Source organism: Vipera berus, assembly GCF_964194415.1.
Source record: "Vipera berus genome assembly, chromosome: 1".
NCBI lineage: Eukaryota > Metazoa > Chordata > Lepidosauria > Squamata > Viperidae > Vipera > Vipera berus.
The window spans coordinates 119462899-119474971 of NC_138202.1; the positions used below are offsets into that span (position 1 = coordinate 119462899).

General features: G+C 40.5%; 1 protein-coding gene across 3 annotated transcripts in view; it reads left to right on the forward strand.

Moving 5' to 3' along the window:
* Positions 1-12073, forward strand: part of KDM2A (lysine demethylase 2A) — an 80305-nt gene that overhangs the window by 53637 nt on the left and 14595 nt on the right. For 2 of the 3 annotated variants that reach the window (XM_081316749.1, XM_081316750.1), the window contains 4 exons: positions 2548-2701; positions 3823-3938; positions 5345-5471; positions 5713-6110. In XM_081316749.1, the coding sequence (XP_081172875.1) occupies positions 2548-2701; positions 3823-3938; positions 5345-5471; positions 5713-6110 (795 nt within the window). Of the gene's footprint in view, positions 1-1624; positions 1802-2547; positions 2702-3822; positions 3939-5344; positions 5472-5712; positions 6111-12073 lie in introns of those variants that run through there. The other variant, XM_081316751.1, reaches the window with a different exon arrangement.

Below are 12073 nucleotides of genomic sequence, written 5' to 3' on the forward strand. Positions count from 1 at the left end.
AACTTTTGTTTTCATTGTTTCAAATCATTTGTTTTGCTAATTGTACAGCCATTACTCATTTAGTGACTACCTCAGTTAGTGATCATTCACAACTACAACAATAATAAATGGCGATTAAAAATTCATTTTCCAACCAATCCATGCATTTGGGCCTGACAATAGAAGCCTTCAGAGTGAAACTGATTAAAGTCATGTTAGTTTCAGGCAGTTAGTTCTAATTAACTAATTAAAGTCACAGAACTGAGCTTGTTACCTTGTTTGCAGTTTTTAGGGAATCACTGCTATGTGAAGAAAAGCAGCCCAGAAAGAGAGCTTAAGCAATCTCTCCAACCTGTAAGGGGGGCAAAATGGGAGAACTGGATCAGACACAGGACACTGTAGGAAAGAAGGAACCAATGATCTTCATAACACTCTCTCTCTCTCTCTCACTCTCTCTCTCTCTCTCTCTCTCTCTCTCTCTCTCTGTTTCAGTCATGTATTCATTTAGCAATTATTTTACTTAACAACCAAGTCATTAGAATGGAACACAGTTGCTAAATGAGGAGAAAATTTACTAAATGATCTCTCCCATTTAAAATGGTTGCATTAACTGTAGAAATTAAGGAACGCATAAGGATTCTTCAACACTTCACTGAACTCCTACAGTATATATAAACGAGTAAAATCCAAGTGGCTAGTTTTCTATGCCAATCTGAAACTGAAGTAAATAGTACAATACAGACAGCACTGTTAAAAATGGAGGACACAAAGATTAATCTACTTTAGTATCTTTAATTTTTTTCCAAACAGCAGTTAGTTTGGAAATATCTTTAGAATATCTTTTTGCCACATTGAATCTTTGAGGGCTACTGGCTCTGCATTACATATGCAATGCAATGTGATGTTTTGTTTTAGTTATTATACATAATATACAAATAGTCCTTGACTATGACTCATTTAATGACCATTTGAAGTTGCAACGGCGTTGAAAAAAGTGACTTACAAGTGGTCCTCACACTTGTGACTGTTGCAGAATTCCCACAGTCACATGATCAGAATTCAGGCACTTGCCAACTGGCATGTATTTACGATGGTTGCAGCATCCCAGGGTCATTTGATCACCACTTACGACCTTTATTTCTGACAAAGAAAGTCAGTAGAGGAAGCCTGCATGAGTGATTTAACAACTGCAATGATTCTATTAACAACCGTAATAAAGCAGATTGTAAAAGCAGACACACAACACACACACACACACACACACACACACACACACACACACACACACACACAGACAAAACATTTTGGGCACCAGGGACCATTCTGTAGAGAGAGTTTTTTCTGCAGACTGGAGGGGGTGTGGTTTTGTGTGTTGCGTGCATCCTGTGGATGGTTCGTTTGCAGGGCCCGGTTGCTGGCATGCTGCAGCCCGGTTGCCAGTACATGGAATTGGGGACCCCGACATTGGGGACCCCTGCTAAATAAGTGCCTTAGCAATGAAAGTTGTAGTGCCAATTGTGGTCGTAAGTTGAGGACTCTTTGTAATATAATAATCATACAAATTGCAATCTCCATATAATTCAAACTGCTGGCAGTGATTATTGGCATCTAGTAACATATTATAAAAGAGAAGGTTGTGAACTGAAAGATTTGTGTGCCACCCTGGGGTAGCTAGGACAGGACCAGGCTGCAGATGAAATGCTGATAAAATACTTCAGAACAATCCTGTGGGAAGAAAAGCTCTACCCTGAGGATCCAGTATGCAGAGAGAGAGGAGTACTTGAAGAACAGAGACAGATTGGTTGAATGTGATAAGCAACATGTAAGAAAGATCAGACATTGGAACATTGCTAAATGGTTTCCGTTACCTTTTTTTTAACTGTATTTATTCCTAATGCTTGAGCATTATTTCAGTTTAAATGGGTGATCTGCCCTTCTAAAAGTTGACTATCCACTAAACATCCACAATTAGCACAAATTAGCAAACTCTCAAACATGCAGTAGAGCCATGGTGGCGAACCTACGGCACACGTACCACAGGTGGCACGCAGAGTCCTCTCTGAGGGCACGCGCGTCCTCACCCCAGTCCTAGGCCTTCAGCTGGGTTTTATAAAACCTTTTCGCTTTAGGCCTCCGCTGCCATGTGCAAAAAAAAAAAAGGTTCAATCAATCAATTCCAACTTCTCACGGGAAGAAAAAAGATCTTGCAAAGTTGGAATTGATTAAACTTTTTAGTCCCACCCAATGGGCCACGCCCACCTGGCACCCGACAATACATAAATGGATTTTGGGTTGCAGTTTGAGCACTTGGTCTCTAAAAGGTTCACCATCACTGCAGTAGAGTCTTAGGTTTCTTCTTCTCCGCACTTGGTCCATTTACTTTTGCCTGTATGAAAATTATCAGAAGCGATACAGACAATGTGAAATAATTTTTAGCTAGGAAGCTTATTGATGGAATATGTAGGTCACCAATTTTCAGCAAGATATTGCATAATTTAGAATACTAATCTGGATTTAATAGCTGATTTTTCTGAAGGACCCCTTTAACTTTCCTTTTTCTATTTGCAGATCTTCTGGCTAATCCCACCCACTCCGCAGAACTTAGAATTATATGAAAACTGGCTACTATCAGGGAAGCAAGGTGACATCTTCCTTGGTGACAGGGTATCAGACTGTCAGCGTATTGAACTAAAGCAAGGCTATACCTTTGTCATTCCCTCAGGTATATATAAACAATGTTGCATAGGTAAAAACACAGTTACTAAAAACAGTTCTAAACAGCAGATTCTTAGTATCTTTTTTATTGCTAAAAGACTATATGACTGTTGAATTAGAATACAGTACTTCTTATGGTTTGATTAAGCCTGGGATATGCTTAAACTTGAATGGACAATTCTTGGATTAACTACAGCCTATCCATCTAAATTTTTAGCAGCATAACCTTTGACTTTTATCTTTTCTGATTTTCTGAAAGGTTGGAAGTAAAATTAAGTTTAAAATAGCCATGTAAGTCTCTATGGAGATTCTCAAGTCATCCAGGTCACGGTTGTCCCAAAGGTGCTTTTTCAGAAGGCAACTGGGCTTTCTTGTTTTTCGTTGAAGACATTTTTCAGCTCTGAATGGATGGTGGGGAATGGAAGGATTTATATTCCTTGCAGACGGCTGATCATTTGTGTTCTCTCAGAGAGTTGTTGAAGCCATTTGGAGGTTTATCTTGTGTCCTCAGGGTCACCTGAGTAGTGCAAATGTGTGTGGAGCCTTCTTGGCTGCAGGATGTTTTCTGCCCTGTGTTCTTTCACTGTTGAAGACAGGCACAGGCTGTTGGGGATGAGTCTGTGTTGTCTGCATCTCAGGCTAAAGCACAAATGGTTCCTGTAGTCTGTAGTGTTTTCTGGAAATTTGCTCACACTCCTGCACCATTCAAAGAGTGTTCATCCCAAAATACATAGCTAAGTCTCTGGTGATATCTCTCTAGTAATGTAAGCACTTTATCCCCTTTGCTTCAGAGGCCTAAAAATGCTTCTGACTTAAACAGTATTTATCCATTTAGGTCAACCGGCCAATCTGCAGTGTTGGCAAATTTCGTAGAAAATATTGAGGGAAGGGCGATAGGCAGTTATTCTAAGAAACTAGAAAACATCAAACCTCCCCTTCCTCCATTTTCAGGTGAAAAATGTCATTGCATCTTTGTAATGGAATTAAGAGTACTTTTTTTTCTGAGAAGATTTTGTTCAATAAATACAACTCTTGGAAGTGTAAACTTATGTAAATTACAACTTTAGAAATACAAGATTTTCAGCTATGGAACCTCGGATTATCTGAATGATGGGCTTTGGTCCTTAGGTTGGATCCATGCTGTGTATACTCCTACGGATACCCTAGTTTTTGGAGGAAATTTTCTACACAGCTTCAACATCCCTATGCAGCTACGAATCTATAGCATTGAAGACCGTACACGGGTAAGAGATTTTCAGAAATGTTTTTCAAATTTGTATAACTTACACATTATGGAATATTACTATCCCTATTAAAGTTCAGTTTTGCAATCACAAAAGCACTAGGTAAACTAATAAACCCTAAGATTTCAAGGGATATGACTTAATAAGAGAAACAGTGTATAGATGTCTACATTAGGTAGCCACATTCTTTTCTAATATTCAAAAGTATATTTTTGAATTGTAATTGTTATTTACGATGCCCATAATGACTGGGCACAGATGATCCACTTAACTGGATTAAATCAAGAGGTCATGTAATCCCAGAGTCAGTTTCTATCATATCAGCTAGTCCTGAAAGGCCAGAAATGAAGCATTATAATAATAGGCTTGTTGATTATTATCCAGTGTCTAGTACTGATCTGAAATACAGAGCAGAAATTACTTTCAGTCTATGTTTAACTGAATTCTGATACTCTCCATATGATTTTTTTTATCTTTCCCTTATTTTTCACTGCTGAATTATGCCACGAGTTGATGTTTCTGCTAAGGCTTTATTGTGCTAAGTAATCTTGGCTCACTTCAAGTTAGTTATTTCAGTGATTACCTTTGATTCCAAATGATTTATAATAATCACTGACATCAAGACAAATCCTCTGAGATAAATTACTTTGTATTGTGTAGTATAGTTGATTCTGCTATCCATTAAGTGTTACCAGTCTATAAGCTGGCAGCATAAGATCTTCTTTCACACAGAAAAGGAGACAGGTTTTACAATCTCTTTCCATCTCATTGGTTCATGAAGTTTGAGAAGCCTTTCAGAAGAGTGTGAAATTATAACATGAGCAAAATATAGCTCATCTTCTATCAACACTGTTGGATCGAAGGGCTTCTGTGAACATGAAAGAGCGATGTTATTTGTAAAAAGGGTGTCTCCATGTAGAAAGACTCAGCAATTGCTGAAATTCTAAAAAGCTAATGAAGCAAGGCCTTTCCTTTATAAAAGCCATGCTGATTTTTTTTCCTTTAGTTGCTCTTCAGATCAAAAGTCTTCATCACTCTTTAATGTTTAACTTTTATGCACATTGAGCTATCCTTAATAATGTTCTCTAGTTTATATGGGACAGAAGTTAAGATGACCTAGATCTTTTTAAAAGATTATATAGGCTCCTTTGAAGTCCTCAATAGGAAAGCTAATTTTAATAAGTTTATATTTTAATTAAGAGTCTGGAAAAAATGCCACTGGCCCCACACTGAATTGTAAAGTATGAATTAATTAATATTCGTTGAGAGAATGATAAGACAGTAATTTTCTACATACTGGGGCATTTCTGTATAAGGCTGAGTGAGAAAAATGTGGGGGGTATTAAGAAAATTGCATAACTAATAGTCTAAGAAATGCTGTTTTTTTGTATCCTTCCCCTTTACAGGTCCCAATTAAATTTCGTTATCCCTTTTATTATGAAATGTGCTGGTATGTACTAGAACGCTATGTCTACTGTATCACTAACCATTCCCACTTGACCAAGGACTTTCAGAAGGAATCACTTAATATGGGTAAGAGCTGCTATTTTATCTTTCATTTTTCTGATTTTTACATTATACACACACATATACACTTTTTGATTGTAACAGATAACCTTTGAAGGTACTGCCACACCAAGAAAAGGGTCTCACACAGAGAGATCTAAGAGATTATACTATGACTTAAACCTAGCTATACGTTCACCTTTACTTAATGCTGCCCCCCCCAAATCAAACATATTTAGTCTGATATTACTCCTTCCTCTGTATACAGATATGGAACTGTGTAACTCAGAGTCAGGAAATGTGGATGAAGACGATGCTGTGGGTGGAAAGGAATCACGTCGCCCAGTCACCAGACGGTCAATCCTTACCAGCCCGGTAGCCAATGGTGCTAATCTAGACTATGATGAACTAAGTAGAGGGTGTCGAAGTTTGCCAAGTCTTAAGAGAACACTCTCCATGGATTCTGAATCCAGTCGAGGTTCCCAGAATGGCCAAACATGGGATTCTCACAGCAATTGTTCACATAAAGACAAGAAGGTGCACCTAACACAGTTTGAGCTTGAAGGTCTACGTTGTCTTGTAGACAAGCTGGAATCTTTGCCTCTACACAAGAAGTGTGTACCCACAGGCATAGAAGATGAGGATGCTCTTATTGCAGATGTTAAGGTAAGATGGAAATACTGTCTTTTTCTACAGCACCTTCAAGTTAAGGAACAAACAAAACAGTAATAAATTGAAAGATTTAATCAGGACTGACTTCTGGACGACAACAGCTAAGCGTGCTGCACTACTGCAAGCTGGTTTAACCCTGGAATCAAAATAGTTATTTTATTTTGTACTTATCAAAATTCCTAACACTATTCAATTTATCTTTGAAAATGTTTCTGCCTTCTCTGCAGTACTAACTAGAAATATGCAGATTTGTCAGTCTGAGAATAATATATCCCATACTATTTCATTTGCATCCCAAGAGGAGGTTAAAATTTTTTTCCACATCCCTAATATTGGCACAGTTGTTATCAACTTAAATTTTGGTAATATTTTATAACATGAATTGATACTGTTTTATATATGATACTTACTGTTACAAAGTTGTTTCGTGGAAATGAAACAAGGAAATTCCTGAATTTTATCATATGAAAGGCAACTATATATCTTCCATGTATTTGTCAGAGTTCCTTAATAATTTGAGACTCCTTTATGGAAATCCTCTGGAAGGATTTGTTGGAACAGAATCCTTGGTAAATTACTTTTAATTATGCTTTAAGTTGCCATTGTTAGGTTCAAAAATACTAAATATATGCTCACAACCAGCCAGCACATAAGCACAAATGTACAGGTGAAAATCAAAAAATTAGAATATCGTGCAAAAGTTCATTTATTTCAGTAATGCAACTTAAAAGGGGAAACTAATATATGAGATAGACTCATTACATGCAAAACAAGATAGTTCAAGCCGTGATTTGTCATAATTGTGATGATTATGGCGTACAGCTCATGAAAACCCCAAATCCACAATCTCAGAAAATTAGAATATTGTGCTCAATTTATTAAGAGTGGGCTCAAAGTGTCCCACTCTAATCAGCTAATTAAGCCATAACACCTGCAAAGGGTTGCTGAGCCTTTAAATGGTCTGTCAGTCTGGTTCAGTAGGAATCACAATCATGGGGAAGACTGCTGACCTGACAGTTGTGCAGAAAACCATCATTGACACCCTCCATAAGGAGGGAAAGCCTCAAAAGGTAATTGCAAAAGAAGTTGGATGTTCCCAAAGTGCTGTTTCAAAGCACATTAATAGAAAGTTATGTGGAAGGGAAAAGTGTGGAAGAAAAAGGTGCACAAGCAGCAGGGATGACCGCAGCCTGGAGAGGATTGTCAGGAAAAGGCCATTCAAAAGTGTTGGGGACTTTCACAAGGAGTGGACTGAGGCTGGAGTCAGTGCATCAAGAGCCACCACACACAGACGGATCCTGGACATGGGCTTCAAATGTCGTATTCTTTTTATCAAGCTGCTCCTGAACAACAAACAATGTTGTTTACTTGGGCTAAAGAAAAACAGACCTGGTCTGTTGCTCAGTGGTCCAAAGTCCTCTTTTCTGATGAGAGCAACGTTTGCATCTCATTTGGAAACCAAGGACCCAGAATCTGGAGGAAGAATGGAGAGGCACACACTGCAAGATGCTTGAAGTCCAGTGTGAAGTTTCCACAGTCTGTGTTGATTTGGGGAGCCATGTCATCTGCTGGTGTTGGTCCACTGTGCTTCATTAAGTCCAGGGTTAACGCAGCCATCTACCAGGAGATTTTGGAGCACTTCATGCTTCCTTCCACAGACGAGCTTTATGGGGATGCTGACTTCATTTTCCAGCAGGACTTGGCACCTGCCCACAGTGCCAAAAGCACCAAAACCTGGTTCAATGACCGTGGGATTACTGTGCTTGATTGGCCAGCAAACCCGCCTGACCTGAACCCCATAGAGAATCTATGGGGCATTGCCAAGAGAAATATGAGAGGCATGAGACTGAACAATGCAGAAGAGCTGAAGGCCGCTATTGAAGCATCCTGGTCTTCCATAACACCTCAGCAGTGCCACAGTCTGATAGCTTCCATGCCACGCCGCATTGAGGCAGTAATTGCTGCAAAAGGGGCCCAAACCAAGTACTGAGTACATATGCATGCTTATACTTTTCAGAGGTCCGATATTGTTCTATGTACACTCCTTGTTTTATTGATTGCATGTAATATTCTAATTTTCTGAGATTGTGGATTTGGGGTTTTCATGAGCTGTAAGCCATAATCATCACAATTATGACAAATCATGGCTTGAACTATCTTGCTTTGCATGTAATGAGTCTATCTTATATATTAGTTTCCCCTTTTAAGTTGCATTACTGAAATAAATGAACTTTTGCATGATATTCTAATTTTTCGAGTTTCACCTGTAATATGAACATAAAACTGTGTGAAGTATTACTACAAATTAATAATTTGTCATTTGCCTGGAAGCCAATTAAGTTTTCAAGAAAGCAGAACATAGAATATCTACTGCTTCATTAACTTCTGATAACCTCTTAAGACTGGATTCACCATCTGTTAGAATGTAGCTTTCTTATGAAAAGTTTGCTGAATTGTCTGGATTTGCCTCATATAAGGTAAAGGTAAAGGTTCCCCCGCACATGCGTGCTAGTCGTTTCCAACTCTAGGGGCCGGTGCTCATCTCCGTTTCAAAGCCGAAGAGCCAGCGCTTGTCTGAGGACGTCTCTGTGGTCATGTGGCCGGCATGACTAGACGCCAAAGGCGCACGGAACGCTGTTATCTTCCCACCGTAGTGGTCCCTATTTTTCTATTTGCATTTTTACGTGCTTTCGAACTGCTAGGTGGGCAGAAGCTGAGACGAGTAACAGGCGCTCACTCTGTTATGCGGCACTCGGGATTCGACCCGCCACACTGCCGATCTTCTGATCGACAAGCTCAGCATCCTAACCCACCATAAATCATAATGCATAAACCAGTATTTGGATTCAGATAATACAAGTCAAACCCAGTCAAATCATATTATGGTATAGTGCAGTATAGGAATCAAAGCACAATAACTATATTTGTGTATTTTTGCTCCTTATCTCTCTGGATATTTTTTTTCTCGTGGTTAATTGAAGGAGGAAAAAGGTTTGTTTAATCCAAATGATCAGCACAGTCACATCATCTAGCTTGAAAGGCAAGACTGAAAAAAGTTATTGGAGGGTTATTGGAGGTGTGCATGTGTATGTGTGTTTAGAACCACAAGCCATTATGTCTCCTAAAGATAACAGCTGCCATTTGTTCAGTTGGTGTTTTATGGGTACTGCATGTCATTTGATTTGTCTACTGAAAAATAGTGACAAATTCAGAAATTTCCATAGAAATGGTAGTGTCCAGTTACATTGTGTAGTCTGATAAAAATAGTGTGAGCGCTCAGTTAGAAATACTGCTTCGTTTTATAATTCCAGGTAATGTTATTGGTGAAACCCACAAACAATTCATAGTAAAAATAAAACCATGAAAACGTTAAAACATTATTCCGCTAATGTTAATTAGAAAGCTGTGGCATGTTCCAATATAGCTGTAAACAATTGTGTAAATTTGAAAAGGGATCTTTTACAGTACAGTCTGCAGGCATTTTCTTTTTTCATATCATCTGTAGGTTGCTCTCTTGTATTCAGCAAGTGGGTAATATATCCACAATTCTGCTTAAGGCTGTTTAAAAATTTAGTAAGTTTGAATGCATTGTCATCTGTTAATAGTTCATATACATGCAAAGTAAAACATTTAACTGTACGTAAAATATACCAACTATCTGTTGTACAACAATAGCCAGTTACATATTTTGAGCATTAGCCCCTGTAACATAGGCATTTAAGATCTATTGTTGCATTGCTTGGGATAGAAGCATTATATGTCCATATCTTTTTGTTGTTGTTGTTAACTGCGAAGTCGTGTCCGACCCATCGCGACCCCTACGGACAACATTCCTCCAGGCCTTCCTGTCCTCTACCATCTTCTGGAGTCCATTTAAGCTCACACCTACTGCTTCAGTGACTCCATCCAGCCACCTCATTCTCTGTCGTCCCCTTCTTCTCTTGCCCTCAATCTTTCCCAGCATTAGGCTCTTCTCCAGTGAGTCCTTCCTTCTCATTAGGTGGCCAAAGTACCTGAGTTTTAGCTTCAGGATCTGGCCTTCTAAAGAGCAGTCAGGGTTGATCTCCTCTAGGACTGCCGGAGTCTTCTCCAGCACCAGAGTTCAAAGGCTTCAATTCTTTGGCGCTCAGCCTTTCTTATGGTCCAGCTTTCACTGCCATACATTGCAACTGGGAAGACCATAGCCTCGACTACACACTTTTGTTGTCAGGGTGATGTCTCTGCTTTTTAGTCTGCTGTCTAGATGTTTGTTAAATCACGCTTATCCATTTCAGCCTTTCAAAGATACCAGCAAACATTTTAAACACCCAGTTCAGGGAACCAGTAACACAAGGTACCATCCAGCAATACCTGTTTGGCTAGTATACAACACCAACTTGTCTTTTAATAGTCTGTATCGCAAGTTTGTGCCGAATTCTGAAAACGTCGATTGACGAGCAAGATTACACAACCCTGAAAAATTGTCAGGCGCCGGTTTCACTCTTATAACGAGCTTTCTGTGCGGTCTTTAAGCTCACATTTTAAATAGAAAGCAGCTGAACAGCTGCGGTAGAAGAATAGCTGTACCTCTCTGCCGTTTCACGGATCGAGACTTTTTTTCACGTTCTAATCTAGGCGGTTAAAAACAAAAAAAAAGCCATTGTTACTGTTGAAAGGCAGCCTTATTGAGAGGAATTTGCTTGTGACCAAAATAGCGATGCAAGGGCGGGCGGGCGGGCAAAAGAGAGAAAGAGAGAGAGAGAGAGAGAGAGAGAGATGGAGCTGCAGCAATCCAGAGAACGGGTTAAAAAAAAAGCTGCTCTGTTCTTTTTCTCTCAAGTCTGCCTCAGTCAGCCCTTGGGGCGGCTGGCCCCGGATTCTCCAATTGCAGCCGTGGGGGAGGGGAAAGGGAGTCGTTTCGACCAATTAGCAAGCAGCCAGCCGCTTAGTCCAGCCCCCCCTCCCCCTCCCGACTCTGCAGCAGAACGGCTTTCCGTTCTGTTCTTCGGCTGGCTCGCTCGGCCTCCCTTTTTTTTTTTTTTCCTCTCCTGCCATCTTCCGTTGCAAAGCATTGCTGGGAACTGCATGCGGGTGACGCAGCAGCATTGTTTGCAAAGGCAAGAGGAAGCTTCCGCCGAAAGGCTTCTTCTGGAAGGAGCATGCTCCGGCGAGGCAGCTGGCTCGGGCTGACAAAAGAGTTGTAAAAGTGGCCGCTTTTGACCGAAATCCTCTCGCCGGGAAGAAACTGGAGGATTGTATGGGAACCCATTGTACCTCGGGGGAGGGCGGGCGTGGGGGGGGGAGGGGGAAAAAAGATCGAAAGCGAAGCGGTAACCGGGCGGACTAGAAAACAAAGGGACTAAAGGAAAACTTCCTGCGAGACTCCGGGCAGCTTCAGCGGAACGGAGCGCGCAAAAAGGTCAGGCAGATCCCGGAACTGCGGGGGGGGGGGGCTGGGTTCAGGGATCCGGGAGTGGGCTTCTGCCGAACCAGCGGGTTTCTTTGCGTTCTCGCGGAGAGCGTTTGATCGAGGTTTTTTTTTTTACCTGCGGGGTTTTTTTCTTTTTCTTTCAGGGTACTCGTCTGCGTTTTTTGCGGGGGGGAGGGGGGGTGTTGTTCTTTGATTAGAACGGGAAATACGAGGCCTTTTAAGCTTGGCTTTAGAGGGCAGCGAGACCCCCGTACTTTTTACTTCTCTTTAAGTTTGCCTGTGATGCGTTGGATATTTGAAATTTATTTATTTATTTATTTATTTATTAAATTTGTATACCGCCCTTCTCCCGAAGGACTCAGGGCGGTGAAATGTTCTTACCGTAGTTCCACCGCAGGTTTTTCTCTCTCTCTCTCTCTCTCTCTCTCTCTAACCCTTTTCTCTCTTCTCCCTCCTGCCCTCGACTGGGGTCTTTCTAAAGGCCCGTGGGAATTGGCGGAACTGGGTGTTTTTCGTCTTGCAGAGCTTACACGCCTCTGACTGAAGG